Source organism: Microcaecilia unicolor, chromosome 3 (genome assembly GCF_901765095.1).
Source record: "Microcaecilia unicolor chromosome 3, aMicUni1.1, whole genome shotgun sequence".
Taxonomy (NCBI): Eukaryota; Metazoa; Chordata; class Amphibia; order Gymnophiona; family Siphonopidae; genus Microcaecilia; species Microcaecilia unicolor.
This window is the reverse complement of record NC_044033.1, coordinates 284,535,950-284,563,899: the sequence shown is the minus strand read 5'-3', so window position 1 is coordinate 284,563,899 and position 27,950 is coordinate 284,535,950. Positions and strand designations below refer to the sequence as shown.

Sequence of the window (27,950 nt, the reverse complement as noted above, 5' to 3'; positions counted from 1 at the left end):
CCCTTAATGCATGACTTACCATGTGCTCCTTGTGACTCTGGGCAAGTCACTTAACCCTCCATTGCCCCAGGTACAAATAAGTACCTGTATACAATATGTAAGCTGCATTGAGCCTGCCATGAGTGGGAAAGCGCGGGGTACAAATGTAACAAAAAAATATATAAATGTTAATGCATTTGTGCATCAGCTATTAACTCATGCCAATACATGTTAACAACCTAATGTACTTTAGAAAAGGGGCCCCATAGTGTTTCATTGCATGCCATAAAATTTACCTCAAACCCAAGAATATATGGTAAATATTCTGCTGCCAAAATCAGTCTTTTTTTTGGCGCACTGTCTGTGGTGGTCAAACAATTACTCCAATATTCAGCTACTTGCATATGGACAGATCTTAATATCCAGATAATGTGGTCAGCATCGGAATTATCTGGATAGCATCAACATTCAGTCCACTATCCAGATAACTTATTTAGACAGTGCTTTTTTTGTGGCGGTACTTGCCGGTACGGAGTACTGGCACCTTTTTTTGCCCCATCTCCCACGGCCACACAGCTGCCTTTCCTATGAGCAGCAGAGCCACAGACACAGCATTGTAAGGAGTAGCAGGCTCCAGTGCTAGGACACGCGCGGTTGTCTCTGCTGATCCCCTGCCCCGGAACAGGAAGCTGATATCAGAAGGGCAGAGGATTGGCAGAGCCGACAGCGCGTGTCTCAACACTATAGCCTCGCGCGCTCGTGCCTTTTTCTTGATTTTCCCGCTACTGCTGATGGAATTGCTGGAAGGAGAGAGAGGCGGCAGGGGGAGAAATACTGGATGAGGAGGAGAGGGAACAAGGAGAGAAATACTGGATGGAGAGGAGAGGGGACAATGGAAGAAATACTAGATGAGGAGAGAGGGGGCAAGGAGAGAAATGCTGTTGGGGAGAGAAGGGGCAAGTAGAGAGATGCTGGATGGGGAAAGAGGGGAGAAATACTGGATGGGGAGAGAAGGGGCAAGGGGAGAAATGCTGGATGGAGAGAGAGGGGACAAGGGGAGAAATACTGGATGAGGGGACAAGGGGAGAAATACTGGATGGGGAGAGAGGGGACAATGGGACAAATGTTGGATGGGGAGAGAGAGAGGACAAGGGGAGAAATACTGGATGGGGAGAGAGGGGGCAAGAAGAGAAATGCTGGATGGAGAGAGAGGGCAAGGGGAGAAATGCTGGAAGATTGGCTAGTAAGAAAGAACTACAACGTAGATAAAGGCAGAAAATAAAATCTAAGAAAGCTGAAAGGAGAAGGAGGAGAGAAAAATGATGAACAGGAAATCCTGGCAATAGAGTTAAGAGAAGACAAGAAAAGTAGAAACCAGAGACTGGGACCAACACAAATGAAAAGAAGTACATGGCCAGACAACAAAGGTAGAAAAAAGAATTTTATTTTTATGTTAAGATAAAGTAGTATGGTAGCTGTGCTAATTTTTTGTTTTATTTGTATTTGGTTAATTTGAATTATAGTGAATGGAGTATTTGAAATTTATATCTACTATTTTTATAGCAAGAAGAAAATATTTTTGTTGTTCTGGTGTTATCCTGCATGCCAGAGTCTGGTTTGGGGGGGGGGGGGGGGGGGGGGGGTTCAGCTGATTTTTTAAAATCTACATATTTTATTATAGTTAGTCTTAAGAGTTCTTTTGTTGGGCCTAGGGACTTTTGTACTATTTTCAATTATACCTTTTTATATGCTCCATGGCTGGTAAAATAGGTGTGGCTACTGTAGGAGTGGAGCCATAAATAGTGACCTCCGCCTTTAAGGTTGGCATTGTATGAGTATCAACACTTTTTTTCCTACAAAAAAAGCACTGTATTTAGATAACTTAGGACAGAGCTTTTTTGCTTTTAACCTGCTCACAAAGTTTTGTTATATGTTTCCAACTCCAACATGTGTAGCTTGTAGAAAGAAAGGAAAGAGATAGCCCATGAAAAAGCAGGTTTCACCTTCTACATCCTCACTTTTCCAGGAGGAACTTAATATTGTCCTCATAGACATACTTAATCTCTATCTTGGAACTTGCTTATGTATGTTTTTTCAAATAGTACTCTGGGATGCAAGTTATACTCTCTTTAGAAACTTTCACTTTCTAACAGAGGAAAAGACTTCAGAAATTCTGCACAGTGCTCTCGCACTGTTTCTATTTGTAGACTGCTTCCTTTCCTTTGCCAGTGATTGACCACTTTGTTTAGGATAAGGTGCAGAGTCGTCATCAGTCTAAAAAACCTCCTAGTAATTTTGAAAATATGGTGTATAAATTGTTTTTCATTCAATCATCACGTTTTTAGTTTTTTGTTCTTTTACTTTTTTCACTTATCTGAGTTGTGGCACATGCAGTCAGGAACGCTCAACAGAGAGCCTCCGTTTCTCTATCTGCTTCCTCAGGAGTCGTACCCTCGACCACCACACTCTGCCCTGCAGTTAAAGTGTAAATACACGGTATTAGAGAGTGGACCACGGAGGACTGCTTAACTCAACAGGTAAAAAGTTTGGAAGATTACCTTCAGTGGGTCCTGCTGATTTCTTCTGCGGGATTCCACTCGATCAAAATGGCGTCGGGGTATTTAAATGTTCACCCCAATCACCTGATGTAACTCCATCAGACTCTCTCTTACAGGGACCTCGTCCCATTTGCTTTGTTTCTTTGTCATAACTTCTATGCCCCTTTACAGGAAAGCTTTCCACTCGATATATACATTTAAGCTTTTAGTGACCCTCTGTATAGAGAGACAGCACACATTTTCAGATTTTAAATGTATAGTGATAGACCAGATAAAGGAATCAATAAGAGGAGGGAATAGGGATAGGGCTTTGATACAGGCGGAACAACGGTGGATCTTTAGATTAAATACGATAATACCTAACGGCTTAAATGTACATATCGAGTGGAAAGCTTTCCTGTAAAGGGCATAGAAGTTATGACAAAGAAACAAAGCAAATGGGACGAGGTCACTGTAAGAAAGAGTCTGATGGAGTTACATCAGGTGATCGGGGTGAACATTTAAATACCCTGACACCATTTTGATCGAATGGAGTCCCGCAGAAGAAATCAGCAGGACCCACTGAAGGTAAGCTTCTGAACTTTTTACCTGTTGAGTTAAGCAGTCCTCCGTGGTCCACTCTCTAATACCATGTATTTACACTTTAACTGCAGGGCAGAGTGTGGTGGTTGAGGGTACGACCCCCTGAGGAAGCAGATAGAGAAACGGAGGCTCTCTGTTGAGCGTTCCCGACTGATATGCCACAACTCAGATAAGTGTAAAAGTAAAAGAACAAAAAACTAAAAACGTGATTAATGAAAAACAATTTATACACCATATTTTCAAAATTACTAGGAGGTTTTTTTAGACTGATGACGACTCTGCACCTTATCCTAAAAAAAGTGGTCAATCACTGGCAAAGGAAAGGAAGCAGTCTGCAAATAGAAACAGTGCAAGAGCACTGTGCAGAATTTCTTCCTCCATTAGAAAGTGAAATCCTCATAGACATACGAAAAATACAGAGTTCCCAGGGAAAGTTACCAGCTCAGGTAGCTTATCAGAGCTATAGACACAAAAGGAGTCAAATAATTTTTAAAAAGCTAGAAAAACAAAAGCGTTGTGTAGTTGTTGAAACGAGTTAAGTACTGTACTCAGATTCAGAATCATAACATAATGAATATGTAGATGCAGAATTTTGAACACCCTGGAGAGATACAAAGGCATTATAGTATTTTTGGTCTTATTCACCATCCCTTTCCTAATAATTCCTAGCATCTTGTTTGCTTTTTTGGCTGCTGCCGCACACTGAGCAGAAGATTTCAGCTATTATCTACAATGACACCTAGATCTTTTTTTTGAGTGTTGACCCCTAAGGTGGACCCCTAGCATCAAGTATCTATGATTCGGATTATTCTTTCCAAAGTGTGTCATCTTGCATCTGTCCACATTAAATTTCATCGGTCATTTGGATGCCCAGTCTTCCAATTTCCTAAGGTCTTCCTGCAATATTTCACAGTCCGCATGTGTTTTATCAACCTTGAATAGTTTTGTATCATTTGCAAATTTAATTGCCTCACTCGTTGTTCCAAATTCCATATCATTTACAAATATGTTAAATAGCAGCAGTCCCAATACAGATCCACTGTTCACCCTCCTCCATTGAGAGAAATGTCCATTTAACCCTACCTTCTGTTTTCTGTCCAATAACCAATTCCTAATCCACACCAGAATCTTGCCTCCTATCCCATGACTCTTTAATTTTCTCAGAAGTCTCTCATGAGGAACTTTATCAAAAGCTTTCTGAAAATCTAGATACACTACATCAACAGGCTCACCTTTAACCACATGTTTATTCATGCTTTCAAATAAATCAAGCAAATTGGTGAGGCAAGACTTCCCTTGGCTGAACCCATGCTGTGTCCCATTAAACCATGTTTGTCCACGTGCTCCATAATTTTATTCCTTGTAATAGTTTCCACTATTTTGCCCGGCACTGACGTCAGGCTTACCAGTCTGTAATTTTCTGGATCAACCCTAGAATCCTTTTTAAAAACCGACGTCACATTGGCCACCCTCCAATCTTCAGGTACTACAGACTATTTTAACGACAGGTTACATATTACTAACAGCAGGAGTTAGATCAATTTCATAATTGGTTAAACACTAGAGATAAAAATATTAGTTTCACTAAACAGCAATCAGCTACCCAAATAAATTTTTTGGATGTTTTAGTTAAACAACAGCAAGGTACTTTAAGTACTTCTTTATATGTGAAATCTACAGATCGTAACACGTTGTTACACTTCACAAGTCATCATCCACAGAGTACTAGAGAAAGTCTTCCGTTTGCACAATTTTTAAGAGCACGCAGAATTTGTTCTGACTTGTCAGAATTTAAAATCCATGCCAAACAAATGAAACAGAAATTTACAGCTAGAGATTATCCTCATCAATTGGTTAAACGGGCTTATTCCAGGGCAAAATATAACCATCGGGAACATTTGTTCCATAAACAAGATAAAGAGGATACTAGCCATCTATTAACCTGTGTACTAAAATTCATGCAAGGTACAGCGAATACAGTTCGTATTATGAAAAAACACTGGAAGATTTTACAATTGCACCCAGTATTCAAGAAAAAAGAACTTAGAGTGGCATATTCCAGAGGATTAAATCTGAAAGAGATGTTACAAGACAAACCACAAGCCCTGATTATAAGGAATCCAGGGCATCAACCCTGTATGAAATGCATATTTTGTCCTTTGATGATAAAGACATGAACGTTTCAAAATCCACTCGATGGACGAGAATATCATCTACAATATGCTACAGACTGTGAATCTAATCATGTCATATATATAGTAATATGCCCATGTTGTAAAATCTATGTAGGCAAGACGACACGATCCTTGAAAAATAGGTTAAGTGATCATAAATATAATTTGAAGCATTCACGTGTAGATGCCCCTTTAGTACAACATAGTAAACAGCATGCGCACAAATTTGAAGATCTGAAATGTTTGGTATTGGATCATATTCCAATAAATGTTAGAGGAGGGGACCGTAATCGCCAATTAATACAAAGAGAACAGCGTTGGATCTATAGATTGAGATCCTTAGTGCCGGAAGGTCTAAACAATAGAGTAGAGTGGAAAGCGTTTCTTTAAGAACATAGTGAGAGCGCTGCCCTTTAAATCTTCGCCGTACAGAGCGGGAAATAGCAAGTACGGGAAGTAATATAAATACTTCCGGTTCAATAGAAACAATTATGCAGTTGAAAGCTGATGGTCTGTTAAGGTATTCCTTCGTTTGGTAAAATGTGAGTTGTTCTATTTACTCTGTTTCCGGATGACAACTGATTTAACAATTCTTTGTTACATGGTTGTAGGTGCGAAGAAGGGCCATTTTGTCCGGCTCCTTAAGAAGCTACGAGCGAAGCGGGAGCTCGCCGTTGGGCTTGGACTAGTTAAATATGCCCTAGCACAAACCACAGCTAAGTACTATTTAAATAATAGTTGCATAACAAAAGAATGTGTTAATAAACTAGAGGTTTTTACGACTGATGAGGATTCTCGCCAGCGTGTACTGAAGGTCAGACACGCAGAGCAGAGCGGTCAGCTAGTTTAACATTGAACGAGAACAGCTGAGACCGGGAGTCTGAAGTCTTTTCCTCTATTATTAATAGCAGTTGCCATTCTGAATTAAATACTTGTTCCTATTGAGTATATTGCAGTAACACATTGTATGAACAAGTACCAAAGAGTTTGTCGAAGTAACAGCAGGTCAGCAATTTCATGCTTTAGTTCTTTGAGTACCCTTGGATGTATGCCATCTGATCCAGGTGATTTACTACTCTTTGTCAATTTGGCTCAGTACATCTTCCAGGTTCATTGAGATTTCTTTCAATTCTTCTGCATCATCACCTTTGAAAACCATTTCTGGTACAGGCAGATCTCTTACATCTTCTTCCGTAAAGACGGAAGGAAAGAATTAATTCAGCTTCTCCGCTATGATCATGTCCTCCCCGAGTGCCCCTTTTATTCCTTCATGATCTAATGGTCTCATGGATTCCCTCAAAGGCTTTCCGCTTCTGATGTACCTGAAAAACGTATTATGAGTTTTAGCCTCTGGGGTAAGTTGCTCTTCATATTCTCTTTTAGCCTTGTTTATTAATGCTTTTCATCTGACTTGCCAGTGCTTATATGTTGCTTCTTATTTTCTTCATTTGGATCCTTTTTCCATTCTTTGAAGGACAATCTTTTGGCTATAATAGCCTCTGTTACTTCACCTTTTAACCACGCTAGCTGCTTTCTCTTTTTTCCACCTTTGCAAATACGTGGAATGCATCTGGACTGAGCTTCCAAGATAGTATTTTTGAATAATGTCCACACCTGATTTAGTGTCCTACCCTTAGCAGATGATCCTTTTAGTTTCTTTTTAACCATTTCCTTTATTTTATTATAGTCGCCCTTTCAAAAATTAAATGCAGCTACAGTAGATTTCCTTTGCAGGTTAATCCCAGATAGTAGCTCAAACTTGATCATGTTATGATCACTGTTTCACTGGGGACCCAAACTGCCACCTCTTGCACTATGCCCTGCATGGCACCAAGCGCCAACCGCTGAATCCATAATGTTCTAGTGGCTAACAATTAAAACATTCACAATATATCAACAATAATAAACAACACAAATCACATCATAAGTACATAAGTAATGCTATACTGGGAAAAGACCAAGGGTCCATCGAGCCCAGCATCCTGTCCACGACAGCGGCCCCAGGCCAAGGGCACCTGGCAAGCTTCCCAAATGTACAAACATTCTATACATGTTATTCCTGGAATTGTGGATGTTTCCCAAGTCCATTTAGTAGCGGTTTATGGACTTCGCTAGTTACTCCCATCTCTAAATCATTTATAAATATATTAAAAAGCAGCGGTCCTAGCACAGACCCCTGAGGAACCCCACTAACTACCCTTCTCCATTGTGAATACTGACCATTTAACTCCACTCTCTGTTTCCTATCCTTCAACCAGTTTTTAATCCACAATAGGACATTTCCTCCTATCCCATGACCCTCCAATTTCCTCTGTAGCCTTTCATGAGGTACCTTGTCAAACGCCTTTTGAAAATCCAGATACACAATATCAACCGGTTCCCTTTGTCCACATGTTTGTTTACTCCTTCAAAGAATTGAAGTAAATTGGTCAGGCAAGATTTCCCCACACAAAAGCCGTGCTGAATCGGTCTCAGTAATCCATGTCCTCGGATGTGCTCTGTCATTTTGTTTTTAATAATAGCCTCTACCATTTTCCCCGGCACTGACGTCAGACTCTCCGGTCTATAATTTCCCGGATCTCCCCTGGAGCCTTTTTTAAAAATCGGCGCTACATTGGCCACCCTCCAATCTTCCGGTACCACGCTCAATTTTAAGGATAAGTTGCATATCACTAGCAGTAGCTCCGCAAGCTCATTTTTCAGTTCTATCAGTACTCTAGGATGAATACCATCCGGTCCAGGAGATTTGCTACTCTTCAGTTTGCTGAACTGCCCCATTACGTCCTCCAGGTTTACCGTGAAGTCAGTAAGCGTCTCCGACTCGTTCGCTTGAAATACCATTTCCGACATCGGTATCCCACCCAAATCTTCCTCGGTGAAGACCCAAGCAAAGAATTCATTCAGTCTCTCCGCTACGTCTTTGTCTTCCTTGATCGCCCCTTTTACCCCTCGGTCATCCAGCGGCCCAATCGATTCTTTTGCCGGCTTCCTGCTTTTAATATACCGAAAAAAATTTTTACTATGTTTTTTTGCCTCTAATGCTATCTTTTTTTCATAATCCCTCTTGGCCTTCTTTATCTGCGCCTTGCATTTGCTTTGACACTCCTTATGCTGCTTCTTGTTATTTTCAGACGGTTCCTTCTTCCATTTTCTGAAGGCGTTTCTTTTAGCCTTAATAGCTTCCTTCACCTCACTTTTCAATCAGGCTGGCTGTCTTTTGGACTTCCGTCTTTCTTTTCTAATTCGCGGAATATGTATGGCCTGGGCCTCCAGGATGGTATTTTTGAACAGCGTCCACGCCTGTTGTACAGTTTTTACTCTCTCAGTTGCCCCCACCATCATATAGACATCAATAATATTGTCTCCTTCTTTAAAAAGTATTCATTACTGAATATTCCAAAATACTTAATTTAACTACCATCCAAAGACGATTTTCACCCTATGCTCTCTGGAACAATAAAGTTTTTAGTTCTTGCTTAAACTGCCCAACATCTGCTATAGATCTTATGGTCACAGGTAACTCATTCCATAATTTAGGTCCCCTATTAAAATTTAATCCATTCTTCCTTCCACTTGCAATATATTTCCTGTTCCACTGGCTGTCACATAACCTCAAAGCATAATAGATCCACCCCCATCCTCAATGGTTGGCAAAGTGTTCTTTCCTCAAATGCTTCAGCCTTCTGTATGATTGTGGCCAAACACTTTGGGATAGATTCTGAAAGAGGTTCAGCCGTCCATCCCCATATATCAGTGGTGCTTAACTACATAGTACTGCTGAATATCCCCTCTGACTGCCATGGAACTGTGCTGGGTGAAATCGGGGAGAAGCCAGCAGCTATGTGGCCATCAGAGTTTGTTCCTTATATGGTGCTTAGCCCCTCCCAGTGCATCCCAGGATACACTGGGTAGGGGCTGTGTGCCACCATTTAGAGAAGGTAGGTCCAGAGGCAGGAGGCACTGATCCTGTCCTCCTCTCTCCAGCGTGTTGAAGATATGTGAAGGGGTGGGGGAATCACTAGACCACTAGGGAGTAGTAAGTTAGAGTGATGGGGTGGCAGGGAGGCGGTCCACTGGACTACCAGGAATTTTTGTTGGCTTGGGGGGGGGGGGTGAGGGCGCTGGGGGAGTAGAGTCAGGAATTGGACCACAAGGGATGTTTGGTTCAGTTGAGGGGGTGAGGGTTGGAAGACAGTCCACTGGACCACCAGGGAGTTTTGGTTTGGAGTCACCGGGGGCATGGGTTGGCAGGTGGTCCACTAGACCACCAGGGATTTTCTGGACATGTAGGGGAGGGGAGGGAGGGGGGGGGTCACAGGACCACCTGGAGTTTTTCAAGTTGCACTGGGGGGTGCTCAAGAGGGGGGTCTGCTGGACCCCCTCCCAAGCCCCTCCCCAATGCAACTCAAAAAACTCCCTGGTGGTTTAGTTTCAAATGCATTTGACAGCTCGAGTTGCAAACAGCGAACAATGCACAAAGGGGGATCCATGCATCTCATTTGCATGCGATCCCCTTTGCATATCAATTGCTGTTTGCGACTCGTGTAAATTTTACTATGCATTGGTGATCGTTGCTTTTATGGCTCAGACAGCTACTTAAGAAGCAGAAGACATTCAGTCTGTCCCAGCATGGCAATGCTTATGTTCTTATGAGCCTGGGGAAATGGAGAGTTAAGTGACACTTTGAGGATCACAAGGATCTACAGTGGGTTACTCCTCCTCTCCCTAGCTGCTCATTTACTCTTCTTAACCTACACAGGTACAAGATGCTGTCGGCCCTTCCAACTTAATATGACAGGATATAGGATGAGCCAACTCTGAGGGAGAAGAAAAGCATAAGTGCTTAAGTGGAGCAGTGACAAATGCTGCTGATATGTAGCACTTGCACCTGCTACCCCATATCAAACTCCACCATCAGTATGAATTAAAACAGGAATATTTCACTGCTTATAAATATCCCTAAACACTGGCAACCAATGCCCATGACCAATAGCACTCTCCCTTAATTTGAAATAATTTAACATAAACAATACTGGTCTGAATTAGTATTGCATTTAGGGTTTTTCTTTCAGGTCTCTATTCTGCAATTTTTATACTTACAGAACAAAAAACAAAACACATTAAGATGAACACAAGGAAACGGGGCAACTTTAAAATTAACATATATAACTGTCAAAAATGTAAATAGAAAAACATACCTGCTGTCTGTTATTGGGCATGTAGGGAAGCAGAGTTGACACATGGAACATTAGCTCATAATCCTTATAGGTGATATAGAGGGAATGGGTTCCAGTAGAATCAGCTAAAAATCACAAAGCACAAATTTAAAATGATTATAGCCTGAAAATAAAACCGGAAATTCAGATTATTTGCCAACCACTCTGATAGGGTAGCATCTAAAAAAGCTAGTGACACTAAAATCCTGTATTTATTCTGCAAAGCATGGACATGCCACAATCAAAATTCAAATTAGGTGAAATCTTTACTTGAAGTCAATTTTTAGAAAGGGAGAAAAATGGAAAACTGGATATATCCTGTGCACCATGGTGCCTAGAAATGTCCTTGGGGAGTCAATTATTTTCAGGAATAATGTCTGGTCCCTCCCAAATCTAGCTCTGTTTAGTCAGCTGTCTCGTTTCTCCCACCCTCTTTTTCAAAGCCATCACTTTGTCATTTCCTTCCCTTCTGTATGTCACTTGTGTGGGAAGGAGGGATGGGTACAGTTGAAGAATCACTGAAATAACCAACCCTGTGTCTAACTGGCTGGCTGGTGACTTGTGAACCTGCAACCAAATAACATTAACAGAGATGCAGAAAGTCACTTGATAAGAGCTCACTCAAGTTTACATAGAATCTGTATGCGTTTGTAAGGAAAATAAAAGTAGAGTGTACCCTATAGGTACCCTGTTGTCTGGATCTGGACCAGGTTTGTCCACGTATGAGCATGCATCACCAATACTGTACAATACAATCAGGTCAACACTGAAAAATATTTATGAAGTCAGCAGCAACACTGATAGCATAAATACTTTTAAAAAATCAGTGGCAGGTCTACAGATAGGTTTTGGCTATTATATACACAAAACGGTCAAATTAAACTTGGCAAAATGAGCTTGTGGCAGCCATTTTTCCAGGCAGTCACAAGGTGCAGGAACAAGAGGGTTGCACTCCTGTCCCCAACGACCCCCACTGGACCACCAGGAAAAGAGGTAGCCAGGCAGGGGGGGTCTAACTGAATGGCTGGGGGTTTGGGGGAAGGGGGACTGCTTTCTAGCCACAGTCTTGGAGAGAGGGGAAGAAAGGAAGAGGCTTTGTCGTGGGGGGCAGGTGGGATAGGGGGCTTAAATTTGTTTATAAAATTTATGCAGGTGCAGTCCGATATTCAGTGCCAGCACATGCATACTAAGCGGCTTAATTTAGGACAGCTTTTGAGATGCCCTAAATTAAGCCAGTTAGCTATACGGGTGCCAGCACTGATTACTGCCGGCACCTGCATAACACCAGGCTTCTCCCTACACCGCCCCCTGTAGTGCCCCTGACCTGCCCACTTTTTGTTTTGTGAACAGAGGCGATATTCACCGTTTTAATTTATGATTCATATTCCCTGATAGACTGTTGTGACATCTTCAAAATCTCCTTCTGCAACACCCTGCACAGCAGGTTAGTGCCATTTATAAGCACACTAATTAATTATTTGCCATTGTCTGGTTGCCACATTCATCATTGCACAATCAAATTTGCCATTTTTTCCTAACTTTTTCCTAAATTATCTCAGACTTTAACAATTTGGTTTTGCACCATGTCAATCAGTAACATCTTTTTCTATCCATAGTATATCCTAACCAAATGGTTTCCTCACATTTATTTCACTATTTTATCATTGTCCCTCACGTAAACTTTTATTCGTGTGTTCAGCATTTTATTAAATATACCGACATGTATAACATGTATGTGATTTACACATTGATCGTCCTCATATTTTACATATTTGTTATAATAATTAATTTCAAATTCTATTCCATAAATCCATGATTTTCATAAATTATCTCAATATTTACAGATTTTAATCATTTGTCTATCAGCAAATCGCATTTTAAATGGTTCATTTTTTGCATCATATAATTTCTTGTTTTATTATTTGATTAAAATTAGTCTAATATTTTTTAATTCATTTTTTTATTAATTGATTTTTGTACTTTATATACATTTATTATTGTTCATTCTATTTATCTCTATAGAAATGTATGTGTTTATCATTGTATTTAGTCATATAGAAATGTACGTGTTTTGCCTTTCAGTAAACCATATATATTCACACATAACTTTGCCATAAGTTCACACACGCATGTTTTACACATTTCTTATATTTTCTGTTTTCAGAATTATCATTCAAATCTCTTCTAGTTTTTTTGTATATACATATAACTTTTAACTCTATTGTGCCTATTGTTTATGTTTATTAATTTTTTATTTACATACAAATGTATGTTTTTATAGACTCCTGATGCAGGCCTGACGGCCGAAACACGACGTTGTAACCAAAGAACATCTTCCAGTTTCTGGAAGCCTTGGTCGCTCTCCCACTTTTTGTGTTTTGTTGCCTTTACCGTGGGGCGTTTGAGTTCTCCGCTTGCCAGCAGATTTCCTCTCAACAAAAGTATAAGTACATCTGACATAAGTCATAAGGTATTCACAAAAGGAGTCTTCTACCTCTTGGTGTCATGTGCTGAATATAGTGATCCCAAACCAACAGGAAGCACTGCTTAGGTTTAAAAGAGCTGCACTTCCCAAGCAAGTAATTCGTGAACCTGATTACGCCACGTTCAATATGAGCATGGTTCATTGACTGTCCATGACTGTAAAATACATTTCTGAGCCACTAGACAAAGTTTCCAAATAAGAAGAGTAGCCTCTCTAGTACTTCCCCTGCTTCTCCCTGGTTTATCCAGGAGAAGATTAACTGGTGAGTTCAACAGTTTGACCTGTTAAGACAGAAATATAATGCACAATATCAGTCCAGAATTTCCTATTGTTGGGGTAGGCCCAAAAAGTCTGAAAAAGAGTATTATCTGAAAGGAGACATTTCCCACTAATTGGGGACTATACATGCCCAGATTTATGTAACTGCATTTGAGTAAAGTATGCCCTATGTAAAGTGTGAGAGTAACATTCCCAACAATCTGCATTAGATGCTGCATTAGATGTTAGATCCGAAATACCCTTAATATTATTCAACAGCTCCCAGTTTGCCAAGTCTAGGCCCAAATCACTCTCCCATCTATCTTTAATCTCACTCATGTCTTTAATATTATCCAAATTGGAAAGAGACTTATGTATTCCCGAGATTGAGACCACCTCCGCTACTATATCATGGAGAAGTGGCCTAGTGGTTAGGTGGACTTTGGTCCTGGGGAACTGAGGAACTGAATTTGATTCCCACTTCAGGCACAGGCAGCTCCTTGTGACTCTGGGCAAGTCACTTAACCCTCCATTGCCCCATGTAAGCCGAATTGAGTCTGCCATGAGTGGGAAAGCGCGGGGTACCAATGTAACAAAAAAAAAAAAAAAAACCCTGTTAATTTAGCACCAACTCAGAGGTTAAGTGATTGTCAATCCAAGGAATTCACATAATGCTTTAATGGGCAAAAGGCAAACCTATTCCCCTAATGCTCTCCTATGCGTAATTGAAGAGCTTCCAGGGAAATAATGATCTCCTGTGATAACATGCTCCAGCAATAGAATGCCTGCCTTCTCCCATGCCAAAAAGGTTGTATTATCTAGGCCTAGAAGAAAGTCAACATTGCCCTGAATCGGTAGTAGGTCTGTAGTGGAGGGAGAAACCCCTCAATAGGGATATGAGCTGTTTCCAGGCCTCTCATAAGGGGCATAACAAAACACTAGAAGCCAGGTGAGGGGGCAGTTTCCTGAGCAGGGCCTGCAAAAGCAAAAATAAATGGTAAGAGGCATAAGCTATTTCCAACACTAGAGGGGTGTAGCGTTCAGTATTAAAAATTCAGCCATTAATATGATGCAATAGACAAGCGTGATTATACAATTGCAAATTTGATAGCCCTAAGCCTCCTGCCTCCAATTCCCCAACAAAAAGGTATATTTTAATTTAGCTTTCCTCCAAGCCCAACAAAATTTAGAAAATAGAGAATTCATACATCTCAGGTCCTGCTGCAGCAGTCGCAGTGGCAGCATTTGTAAGACATATAGCCATCTATTTGTGAGTGACATTGCCGAAGGGTTAGAAGGTAAAGTTTGCCTACTTGCGGATGATACTAAAATCTGTAACAGAGTGGACACCCCGGAGGGAATTGAAAACATGAAAAAGGATCTGAGGAAGCTAGAAGAATGGTCTAAGGTTTGGCAATTAAAATTCAATGCGAAGAAATGCAAAGTGATGCACTTAGGGAATAGAAATCCTCGGGAGACGTATGTGTTAGGCGGGGAGAGTCTGATAGGAACGGACGGAGAGAGGGATCTTGGGGTGATAGTATCTGAGGATCTGAAGGCAATGAAACAGAGTGACAAGGCAGTGGCCGTAGCTAGAATTGTTAGGCTGTATAGAGAGAGGTGTGACCAGCAGAAGAAAGGGGGTGTTGATCCCCTGTATAAGTCGTTGGAGAGGCCCCACCTATTGTGTTCAGTTTTAAAGGCCGTACCTTGCGAAGGATGTAAAAAGAATTGAAGCGGTGCAAAGAAAAGCTACGAGAATGGTAAGGGATTTGCGTTACAAAACATATGAGGAGAGACTTGATGACCTGAACATGTATACTCTGGAAGAAAGGAGAAACAGGGGTAACATAGTAACATAGTAGATGACGGCAGAAAAAGACCTGCACGGTCCATCCAGTCTGCTCAACAAGACAAACATATGTGTATACCTTACCTTGATTTGTACCTGCCTTATTCAGGGCACAGACCGTACAAGTCTGCCCAGCAGTACTTCCCGCCTCCCAACCACCAGTCCCGCCTCCCATCACCGGCTCTGGCACAGACCATATAAGTCTACCCTCCACTATCCTCGGCTCCCAACCACCAACCCCTCTTCCCCCCACCTGCTCTGCCACCCAATTTCGGCTAAGCTTCTGAGGATCCATTCCTTCTGCACAGGATTCCTTTAGGCATATCCCACGCATGTTTGAATTCCGTTATCGTTTTCATCTCCACCACCTCCTGCGGGAGGGCATTCCAAGCATCCACCACCCTCTCCGTGAAAAAATACTTCCTGACATCTTTCCTGAGGCTGCCCCCCTTCAACCTCATTTCATGTCCTCTCGTTCTACCACCTTCTCATCTCCGGAGAAGATTTTTTTGCGGATTAATACCTTTCAAATATTTGAACGTCTGTATCATATCACCCCTGTTCCTCCTTTCCTCAAGGGTATACATGTTCAGGTCAGCAAGTCTCTCTTCATACGTCTTAGAACGCAAATCCCGTACCATTCTTGTAGCTTTTCTTTGCACCGCTTCCGTTTTTTTTAACATCCTTCGCAAGGTACAGCCTCCAAAACTGAACACAATACTCCAGGTGGGGCCTCACCAACGACTTGTACAGGGGCATCAACACTTCCTTTCTTCTGCTGATCACACCTCTCTCTATACAGCCTAGCAACCTTCTCGCTACGGCCACCGCCTTGTCACACTGTTTCGTTGCCTTCAGATCCCTCGGATACTATCACACCAAGATCCCTCTCCCCCACAGTACCTATCAGACTCTCACTGCCGTCTCTCTTGGGTTTCTACTCCCTAAGTGCATCACTTTGCATTTCTTCGCATTGAATTTTAATTGCCAAACCTTAGACCATTCTTCTAGCTTCCTCAGATCCTTTTTCATGCTTTCCACTCCCTCCCGGGTGTCCACTCTGTTGCAAATCTTAGTGTCATCCGCAAATAGGCAAACTTTACCTTCTAACCCTACGGCAATGTCACTCACAAATATATTGAACAGAATAGGCCCCAGCACCGATCCCTGAGGCACTCCACTACTCACCTTTCCCTCCTCCGAGCGAACTCCATTTACCACCACCCTCTGTCGTCTGTCCGTCAACCAGTTCCTAATCCAGTTCACCACTTTGGGACCTATCTTCAGCCCATCGAGTCTATTTAAGAGCCTCCTGTGGGGAACCGTGTCAAAAGCTTTGCTAAAATCCAAGTAGATTACGTCTATAGCATGTCGATGATTCAATTCTCCAGTTACCCAATCAATGAATTCAATGAGGTTCGTTTGGCACGATTTCCCTCTGGTAAAACCATGTTGTCTCAGATCTTGCAACTTATTGGCTTCCAGAAAATTCACTATCCTTTCCTACAGCATGGCTTCCATTACTTTTCCAATAACCGAAGTGAGGCTTACCGGCTTGTACTTTCCAGCTTCTTCCCTATCACCACTTTTATGAAGAGGGACCACATCCGCCGTTCTCCAATCCCTTGGAACCTCTCCCGTCTCCAAGGATTTATTAAACAAATCTTTAAGAGGACCCGCCAGAACCTCTCTGAGCTCCCTCAATATTCTGGGGTGGATCTCGTCTGGTCCCATGGCTTTGTCCACCTTTAGCTTTCCAAGTTGTTGATACACACTCTTTTCCGTGAATGGTGCACTATCCACTCCATTCTCAGGTGTACTTTTGCCAGTCCCTCGTGGTCCTTCTCCAGGATTTTCTTCAGTGAAAACAGAACAAAAGTATCTATTTAGCAAATTGGCTAAGGGAAAATTAGGTTCTTACCTTGGTAATTTTCTTTCTTTTAGTCATAGCAGATGAAGCCATTACGTATGGGTTGTGTCCATCAACCAGCAGGGGGAGATAGAGAGCACTCAACTTTTCACAGTGCCTCATAGCCAGCCAGCTCCATTGCCTCTTTAGTATTTGAAGCTTCCAAAGCAGTATGGCAAACCGCAATGGGAATAACATGAACTTTCCTCATAGCGAACGATGGCCCCTTAACAAGGGCATGAACTCAAAAGGAGGGAATGAACACATCCTCCTGGAGGGAATAAGCTTGTCCTCCTTATTGTATAACTGGAGGGGATACACGCAACCTCCTGGAGGGAATAAACTCATCCTCCAAAACATAAACTGGAGGGAATGGACTCATCCTCCTATAAGTGAACATGAATCCTGAAGACTGTTTTCCAACTTTCTCCCAAGGAAGGAACTTCAGGAAACAAGAACCGAACCTGAAACAGATTCACAGCATACAGACAATCATACAGGGAGGGCTCATGGCTTCATCTGCTATGACTAAAGGAAAGAAAATTACCAAGGTAAGAACCTAATTTTCCCTTCCTTGTCATCAAGCAGATGAAGCCATTACGTATGGGATGTAACAAAGCAATCCCTATATAGGGTGGGAACAGGTCACACCACGTGCTAGCACTTGTGCTCCAAAACGCGCATCCCTCCTAGCAGCCACATCCAGCCTGTAATGTCAGGCAAAAGAGAGCTTAGAAGCCCATGTTGCTGCACTGCATATCTCTTGACGAGAGAGTGCTCCAGTTTCAGCCCTAGAGGAAGAAATTGCTCTGGTAGAATGCGCGTTAAAGGCTACAGGCGGAGACCGACCGGCAAGCAGATAAAGCTGAAAGGTAGTTTCTTTGAGCCAGCGGGCAATAGTGGCTTTAGACGCTGGAGACCCTCTGCGAGGACCTGATAGCAAAACAAACAGATGATCATAGATCCTGAAAGAGATAGTAACTCGCAGATACTGCAGCAGAGTCCTGCGCACATCCAACAGGTGCAACTGCCCAAAAGATTCTGGAAACTCCTCCTTATCAAAGGAGGGCAAGAAAATAGGCTGGTTTAGGTGAAACGCTGAAACCACCTTAGGCATGACTCTGAGAATTGCAGAAATGGGTCTCTACAGGACAGCGCCTGGAGCTCTGATACCCGTCTCGCTGAAGTAATGGCCACAAGAAAAACGGCCTTTAGTGTCAAATCTTTCTCCGATGCTCACCGAAGCAGCTCAAAAGGAGAAGCCTGCAGGGCCTTCAAAACTAGCCCCAGGTTCCAAGCTAGACAGGGTGCTCGCGCGGAAGGCCGGAGCCGAAGAAGCACCCCACTAAGAAACCATGCCACATCTGGATGAGCACCTAAAGACACGCCTTCAACCTTACCACGAAGGGAGGCCAACGCTGCCACTTGCACCCGCAGGGAATTTTAGGCCAAGCCTATTTGTACACCATCCTGCAAAAAGTGCAGAATTGGCAAGACAGGAGCCCGCATGGGTGTGATCGCTTTTGAAGCACACCAAGATTCAAACTGGTGCCAAATCCTGGCCTAAGCCATGGAAGTGGAACGCTTGCGGGCCTGCAGGAGAGTGGAAATGACTGTGTTTGAATACCTTTGTCCCTCAATTGCGCCCTCTCAATCGCCATGCCATAAGACCAAAGCGGCAGGCGTCCTACTACTACTACTTAACATTTCTAGAGCGCTACTAGGGTTACGCAGCGCTGTACAATTTAACAAAGAGACAGTCCCTGCTCAAAGAGCTTACAATCCATGGCTACTGGACCCTGTGACAACAGGTTCGGTACCAGAGGTAAAGGAAGGGGAGCCTCCACTAGCATCTGTCGGAGGTCCGCATACCAAGGCCTCCTGGGCCAATCCGGGGCAATGAGGACCACTTCTCCTGGGTGCAGCCGAATCCACAGGAGCACGCGCCCTATCAAGGGCCACGGAGGGAACACATATAGTAGGCCTGGAGACCAGGGCTGAGTCAAGGCATCCAACCCTGCCGAGCAAGGATCTCTCCGTCTGCTGAAGAAGCACGGGACTTTGGCATTTGAACTTGTCGCCATAAGATCCATCACGGGCTTGCCCCATTTGGCACATATCTGCAGGAATACTTCGTCTGCTAGTTCCCATTCTGCTGGATCGATCTGATGCCTGCTTAATCGGCTTGCACGTTGCTCTGACCTGCAATGTGAGCTGCCGACAGAAACTGAAGATGCAGCTCGGCCCAGTGGCAAATCTGTTTGGCCTGCGCGCCAGTGCTCTACACTGAGTGCCGCCTTGTCGATTTATGTAGGCCACTGCTGTCGTGTTGTCCGACATCACTCTGACAGGCAATCCTTCCAGGGTCCCTTGAAAGGCCAGAAGCGCCTGAAACACCGCTTTCAACTCCAGGCGGTTGATGGACCACTCCGACTCCTCGGGTGTCCATAGACCCTGGGCATGCTTCCCCTTACAATGTGCGCCCCAGCCCTTCAGGCTGGCATCTGTCACTACTAGATACCATTCCTCGCTGCAGCATGCTGAGAGCCACCACTCCATGCTGAGTCGGGCCGCAGGGAGTCAAGAAAGTCTGCACTGATAATCCTGAGAAACTGGAGACCATCTTTGAAGTAAGGAATACTGTAGAGGTCTCAGGTGCGCTCTCGCCCAGGGCACCACTTCCAATGTGGCTGTCATCGATCCCAGCAGCTAGACAATGTCCCAAGCTCACGGGCGGGGCATCCTCAGGAGCAGACAGACCTGATTCTGAAGCTTGCACCGCCATAGCCCGAGTCTGTGTCGAACCTGGCCCCCAAATATTCTAGAGATTGCGAGGGGGTCAGATGACTTTTGGCCATATGGACGACCCAGCCTAGAGATTTAAGTACTGAGACCACTCTGGCTGTAGCTTGATAGCTCTCTGTTACAGAGTCTGCTCTGATGAGCCAGTCGTCTAGGTACGGTGAACCCTGATACCTTCTCGCCTGAGCAAAGCAGCTACTACCACCATTACCTTCGAAAAGGTTCAAGGAGCTGTGGCGAGGCCAAAAGGCAAGGCCTGGAACTGGAAATGTTTTCCCAACACCGCAAACCTCAGAAACTTCTGGTGCGGGGGCCAAATTGGTATGTGCAAGTAAGCTTCTTTCAAGGTCTAGAGATGTGAGAAACTCTCCTGGCTGTACCGCAGCAATGACGGAGCGCAGGGTTTCCATGTGGAAATGCCGCACTCTCAGGGACTCGTTTAATTCTTTTAAGTCCAGAATAGGGCGAAAAGACCCACCTTTTTGCGGCACCACAAAGTAGATGGAGTATCGGCCGTAGCCATGTTCGGCGGGAGGTACCGGGGAAATGGCCCCTAACTGAATCAGACCTTGCAAAGTCTCCTCTACCGCCGCCCGTTTGGCGGTAGAACCGCATCAGGACTCCACAAACACGTCTCTTACTGGGGCGTTGAATTCTATTCTGTATCCATCTCTGATCAGGTCCAGAACCCACTGATCTGAGGAAATATTGGCCCGCTCCTCGGCAAAGAGGGAAAGACGTCCTCCGATGACAGGAAGCGAGGAGGGGGCCGGCGCACCATCATTGAGAGGGTCGCCCCTGAACTCCAGGCCTAGAGCCGGTGGCTGCGGAGCGCTTGTCCAAGCGAAAGGAGTTCCTCTGCTGAAAAACGGGCATGAGAAGTGAACCCAGCAGAACGCCCCGGGCGGTACCTTCTAGCTTCACGGAAGCGAGGTCTATAAGAGGACTGGACCACCTAGCCCTTGGAGGAAGGCCTCGGCCTATCTTCGGGCAAGCGCTGGGGTTTAGGATCTCCCAGGCCTTTAACAATTTTCTCCAACTCCTCACCAAATAGGAGAAGGCCTTGAAAGGGCAACTTCACCAACCTTTGCTTAGAGGCCATGTCCGCTGCCCAATGTCGTAGCCAAATAAGATGGCGAGTCGCCACTGCTACTGCCATTTGTTTAGCCGAAGCTCTGACAATATCATAAAGGGCATCAGTCAAAAAGGACAAGGCCGACTCCAGCCGCGGAGCCACATCCGAGAAGGGCTCCGCTCCATCTCCGGGCTGTTCCACTGCCTATTGCAACCACGCCAGGCAGCTCTAGCAGCACAACAACTGCATGCAGACGCCCAAACAGTCAGGGCATGCAGACAGCCCAATTTCAAAGGACCGTTTAAGTGCTGCTTCCAGCCTATGGTCTTGTATATCCTTCAGGGCAACTCCTCCTTCCACAGGGCATCTACTTTAGGCCTTGCAAAGCGAGCCAAATGCTCCTCACGCAGAGGGTATAATTGTCCCATAGCCCTGGAAACTTTCAAAGGTCCCTCGGGGTCAGCCCACTGAGCGGAAATAAGCTCTTGGATGGAGTCATGCAAAGGAAAGGCTCGAGCAGGCTTTTTGGTACTAGCCATCCTAGGATTCACAGAGGAGGCCGTGCCACTGTCAGGCTCTTCAATAGAAAGGACCTGTAGGGCATCTGAAATAAGCGCTGGCAGCTCATCACGGTGGAAAAACCTCACCGCGGAGGGATCATCCAGATCCTGTGGTAATTCTGCACCTGACTGGCTCCTCAGACCACGAAGGCCTGCCAGAACTCTCCGAATCCTCACAGCCCAACCACGGGGGGGGGGGGGGGGGGGGGGGGAAGGAGGTGCACCACAATCTGAAGGGGAATTAGCCCTTCTACGCTTTTCTTTATGCCAATTATCAGGGAAAATAGCCTCAGCGGGCAGTCCCAGGCCAGAATCCACCGGGGGGGGACAATAGAAGGGGCCTCAGATGACCCTTGAGGGAGAGCTCTTTTCAGCATGTATGCTTTATGCAATAATACAAAATCAGGGGAGAAAAACTCGCCCTGGGCACCCAGATCCCGTCCGGGGCAAGCCGCTCCCTGAATAGCCTCAATTTGAGGTCCCCCCCCCCCCCCCCCCCCCCCCGGGCTCAGGGCTCTCCGTCTCTACGGAGGCTGTGCCATGCGGCGAATTCAAAATGGTATCCGCTGCCAGCTCTGAGCAGGAAGAATCATCGCTCGCCATGCTCGGGCCGGCTCTTACACCTGTACAGCATAATTTACAGAGCCCCGCTGCTGATTTGCGCTTGCCACACCGGGAACAGCGCTTTACATTCTCTGCAGCCATCGCCGAAAACGGCGGGAAATATCAAAATGGCGGTTTCATGCCCAAAACGCCCCGATCGCAGGCCCACCCCGGAGGAGTTAGAAAACACTCTTACTCACCGGACCTAGTATCACAGCTCCGGTCCCATAGAAGAATCAAAGGAAAACCTCTGTTCCATTTTTTTTTTTTTTTTTTAACGCTGTGAGGAAAGCAGAGGTAATAAGAACTGTGGAGGCTCAGATGAGTGGGAAAGGCAGGGAAAGGCGAACCAATGTGCCTGCATCCACTGAGTGGGAAAGGACAGGGAAAAGCAAGCTAATATGTCCACATCCACAGGGGCATGGGTAAGGCAGGGAAAGGGCTAACCTATGTGCCTTCAAAGTGAAGCTCCTATAGCCTCTAACACCCCGGCTAACAACTGGCAAGCCAGGAGCCACCCCCAGGCAGATTTTTGATGGAGCTCGAAGAAGCTGCAGCCAACCTGCTTGGGGAGATAGAGAATACTGAAGAGGCAGTGGAGCTGGCTGGCCATGAGGCACTGTGAAAAGTTGAGTGCTCTCTATCTCCCCCTGCTGGTTGATGGCCACAGCCCATACGTAATGGCTTCATCTGCTTGATGACAAGGAAATTGGGTGATATGATACAGACATTCAAATATTTGAAAAGTATTAATCCACAAACGAACCTTTTCCGGAGATGCGAAGGAGGTAGAACGAGAAGACATGAAATGAGATTGAAAGGGGGCAGACTCAAGAAAAATGGCAGGAAGTATTTTTTCATGGAGAGAGTAGTGGATGCTTGGAATGCCCTCCCGCGGGAGGTGGTGGAAATGAAAACGGTAACAGAATTCAAGCACGCGTGGGAAAAACATAAAGGAATCGTGTTCAGAAGGAATGAATCCTAAGGAGCTTAGCCGAGATTGGGTGGCAGAGCCGGTGGCGGGAGGCGGGGATAGTGCTGGGCAGACTTATACGGTCTGTGCCAGAGCCAGTGATGGGAGGCGGGACTGGTGGTTGGGAGGCGGGGATAGTGCTGAGCAGACTTATAGAGTCTGTGCCAGAACTGGTGGTGGGAAGCGGGGCTGGTGGTTGGGAGGCGGGGATAGTGCTGGGCAGACTTACACGGTCTGTGCCCTGAAAAGGACAGGTACAAATCAAGGTAAGGTATACACAAAAAGTAGCACATATGAGTTTATCTTGTTGGGCAGACTGGATGGACCATGCAGGTCTTTTTCTGCCGTCATCTACTATGTTACTAAGTTACTATCTACGAAAAATAACTTCCGGATGAGACTCATTCTACCTATTAAAGAAACTGGAAAAATCCATCCACTGGGTCAACTGTCAGTCAGTAGCCATCATTAATGCCGCTATATTGGCTTTCAATACCATCTTTTCGCTGATGACTCTCAGATCTACATCTCCACCCCTGAAATCTCAACCTCGATCCAAGACAAAATCTCAGCCTGCTTGTCTGACATTGCTGCTTGGATGTCTCAATGCCATCTAAAGCTCAACATGACCAAAACTGCTCATTTTTCCCCCTAAACCCACCTCCCCTCTTCCCCCTTTCTCTATCTTTGTTAATGGCTCTCACATCCTCCCTGTCTCCTTGGCTCATAACCTTGGAGTCATCTTTGATATCTCTCTCTCCTTCTCTGCACATATTCAACAGATCGCCAAAACCTGTCATTTCTTTCTGAATATGCTGCCAGAACCCTTATCCACACCCTTGTTACCTTTCGCTTGGACTGTTGCAATTTACTTCTCACTGGTCTTCCACTCAGCCATCTCTCTCCTCTCCAATCTGTCCAAAATTCTGCGGCACGACTTATTTTCTGCCAGAATTGTTATACCCACACTAGCCCACTCCTCAAGTCACTTCACTGGCTCCCTGTCCGCTTCCGCATTCAGTTTAAACTTCTCGTACTGACCTTTAAATGCATCCACTCTCCCCTCCGAAGGGACACCACCTTGTAGTGGTGGAGGGGCTTCTGTGTTTCAATGACTCAGAGGGCTAAGCTGAAGGATTACCCATATCAGACAGGCCTCTGAGGAGAAACCAGACAAAGAGTGTCTCAAATTAGGGAGAGTGGAAAGATGGTGACCTGAAGCTCGTACGCTCAACGGCCCAGCTGTCCTCTGAAGTTCTTTGTTTACTTGAAATTTCCTCTCTGCATTTGCAGTTACCTTAACTGAGAGGAAGGGGACAATGGGGGATCAGCCACCGCCGACCAGCGTTTTGTCCCCTGTGCAGCAAGTGTGGGAACGCTGCGCGATGAGCTGCCCACAGATGACTGGGTTGATGAGTCCTTTGATTAGCGCCGGCGAAGGAGCGTTGATGCTCTTGGACCTGGAAACAACTTCATCGCTCCCGAGTCGTTTATCCACCATGTCCAAAGGAGTGGAGGAGTGAGTTAGGAGTGTATGCTGAAACGGAAGTCGTTTACAGCTGAACCCATGTCGGCGGTGCCACTCCTAAACCTGTAAGAGCTATCAGCTTGGAGTTTTTGGCTCCTGTGGAGATTACATTGAATATTATCTGGAAGGCGCTCCAGGACCTAACGGTAGTAGTAAATAATTTTGCTTCAGATATAATCTTATTAGTGAGCCACATGGATAATTGAATCGAATCCTTTGAGAATGAAAAATTGATACAGCAAATGAAATTCTACAGGAGTAGGAAACGGTTAAGACTTTGAAAATGATAATAGACCAGAAAAATTTGAACAAAATGAATATTATTACAGATGATTAATATCGAGATTGTTGTTTTCCCTGAGTTCCGGGTATGACTCCTAAAGTTTTTTCCTCTGAAATGATTCCTCTTAGTATATTAATTCAAAAGGAGTGAAGCCTGTGAAACTGGGATTACCTTAATCATTGGGAATTGGATTAGAGATTCAAGTATTTTGTATTGTTAAATAATTTCTGGTTTTAAAAGAGAAAAAAATGAAATCAGGTGTATTATTTCCACTAATATTGGACAATAAGTATGTTTCCAACGAAATTAATTGACTATACACCGTCTTGGGTTTGAAGAAGCCAACCAGACGATCAAGGTGGAATAATGGGGATAATCAGGTTAATACCACGTTTTCTTTGTTTACTGTTGTTTAATTGATCTCCTTGTCTTGTTTTATTTTGTGGTCTAAGAAAGAGAAAGATTGTATATAACCCATTTATCTAGTTGAGATTGTTTTCCTCTAATATTGTATTAATGTACAGTCATCTCTGTATTACTGTTTGCAAGTGACCCTTGTAAAATGAAAAATTATAAATAAATGATTTAAAAAAATGCATCCACTGCAGCCCCCCATTACCTCTCCACTCTCATCTCTCCCTACATTCCTCCCCATGAACTCCGCTCACTGGACAAATTCTCTCATCGTCCCCCTTCTCCTCCACTGCTAACTCCAGGCTTCGCTCCTTTTCTCTCGCAGCACCTTTATGCCTGGAATAGACTTTCTGGACCTATACGTCTACCTCCATCTCTACCTGTTTTCAAATCTATGCTAAAAACCCACCTTTTCACTACTGCTTTTTAGCTCCTAGCCACTATTCAATTGCCCTCCCCTTGTCCCCTCCTTCCTTCTCACCCATTACTTCCCTCACCATAACTGTCTTGTCTGTCTGTATTATTTAGATTGTAAGCTCTTTTGAGCAAGGACTGTGTCTTTGTGTCAGGTGTTCAGCGCTGTGTGCATCTGGTAGCGCTATACAAATGCTAGTAATAATAATAATAATAATATATTGAGATTGTAAAGATCTTGAACAGAGGGTGCTAGCTGAATATCCAGATATTTAAAGGAGTGCTGTGCCCACTTTAAGGGAAACGCACCCTCCCATTGTTGCCGCACAATCCTCCCGCACTTGTTTGGCAGGTCTGGTCTGTCAAAAGCCCAAACCTGTCAAACACGGGGGCTGGAGGTCCATGGGACCACCAGGCCCTGACTACCCCTGCCTTGAACAACGGGGGCTGGAGGTCCAGTGGACCTCAGGTCCCCCCGACGATCCCATCCCCCCACCTTCAGGGAGGGCTGGAGATCCGGCGGGTCTCCAGCCCCTCAAACCTCCGGAAAATGGTCCCTGGTGGTCCAGTGGCCGCTGGCCAAACCCCCTCCCTCCCTCCCAGCGAGCGACGGGGGGGGGGGGGGGGCTGGAGGCCGGAGGACCTCCGGTCCCCCCAATGATCCGGTCCCCCCAGGTTCAGGGGGGTATCCAGCCCCCCCAAACACCCAGAAAATGGTCCCTGGTGGTCCAGTGGCCTCTTAAAAAGTGTCCGATAAAAAGAACCCCCTCCCAGCCCCCCTACCTTAGTTGGAGGAGGGAGGTAGCCTCCCTCCTCTCCCAGGTTGCACTGGGAGGGGCTGGGCACCGCCATTTTGCGGCGGCGTCAACCCAAGGGAGATTAGGGAGGCAGGCTACCTCCCTCCTCCAACTAAGGTAGGGGGGGCCGGGGGGGGGGTTCTTTTTAATGGACACTTTTTAAGAGGCCACTGGACCACCAGGGACCATTTTCTGGGTGTTTGGGGGGGGCTGGATACCCCCCTGAACCAGCCCCCCTAAACCTGGGGGGGGGGTGTCGTCATCAGGGGGGGAGGTCACCGGGAGGGGGGGACCAGAGGTCCGCCAGACCTCCAGCCCCCTGTTGGCAGGTTTGCTTTGGGCGGGAACGGGGGCCTGCCAGCATGCAACTGTATGCTGGACAGGGCTCACCATTCTTCCCCAATGATCTGCAAACCCTAACGCTAGGTCAGAGCTGGCGTAGGGTTTGCTGTGGCCAGCGACCCAAATTTTGGCACGCTGACTGTGGATCATTAGTGATGAATGCGCTAAGCCCTGTTTAGCATGCATTAGCATGCTACTTGCGCAAAGAGCCCTCGAGCGCATTGTTTCACGCGCTCGAGGACTCTGATCATGGGGCACTAGCAAACGCCGGCGCTAGCAGCCTCTAGCGCCGGTGTTTGCTTTTGATCATCTGCCTGTCTGTGTTTCCAACAGAAATTGCTTATCTTGAAGATTGTGAGAGATCCCATAACATCAGTGGCGTAGCTAGGGGAGGGCGCAGGGACAGATCCCCCAAACAGATTTTTTAGAAAAAAATGGCACCTATGCGCCTCATGCCCCTCCTGCACCAGTCTTGCATCTTTTCCTGTTTCTCCTGCCCACTCTCTCCCGTCCACGTGGTCGTTTTTACTACCCTAAAGCGTTCTCCCTCCGGCACCGGCGATTGACATAGTCAGCCTTCTGCCAGCATTGGGGGCCTCTACTCTGGCGTGTCCCACCTCTGCGGAAAACAGGAAGCTGCATTAGAGTAGGAGGGGCGAGCCAGAGGAGAGGCCCCAACATTGGCAGAAGGCTGACTGTGAATCGCCGGTGCCGGCTTCAGGGCAGTAAAAATGACCACGTGGACGGGAGAGAACGCTTCAGGGCAGTAAAAATTACCACGCGGACGGGAGAGAGCAGGAAGAAGAGAGGGAGAAAGATGAAAGACTCGGGGGGGGGGGGGGGGTGAAGAAGGGAGAAAGAGCTGACCAAGAAGGTTTAATAGACAGGAGTGGAACTCAGCTTATCTAGTCCACTGTGAGCAAGGAAGCCAATTTGGTTAATCTGTTTCCACTCCCCTGCGCAGCCGTCATTGCCGTTCACTGACAGGAGTGGAAGTCAGCTTACCTAGTCCACTGTGAGCAAGGAAGCCAATTTGGTTAATCTGTTTCCACTCCCCTGCGCAGCCATCATTGCCGTTCACTCAAAACAAAGCAAGCAAACTTATGAGCTGCTGCATCCACGTTGTCATTCTTTATTGTTGGTCCA

At 45.3% G+C, this 27,950-nt stretch overlaps 1 protein-coding gene across 1 annotated transcript in view; it reads right to left on the bottom strand.

Moving 5' to 3' along the window:
- SIPA1L2 (signal induced proliferation associated 1 like 2) overlaps positions 1-27,950 on the bottom strand; it is a 922,756-nt gene that overhangs the window by 626,755 nt on the left and 268,051 nt on the right. Inside the window, exon 5 of the mRNA XM_030198133.1 lies at positions 10,492-10,595. Within this exon, the coding sequence (XP_030053993.1) occupies positions 10,492-10,595 (104 nt within the window). The remainder of the gene's footprint in view (positions 1-10,491; positions 10,596-27,950) is intronic.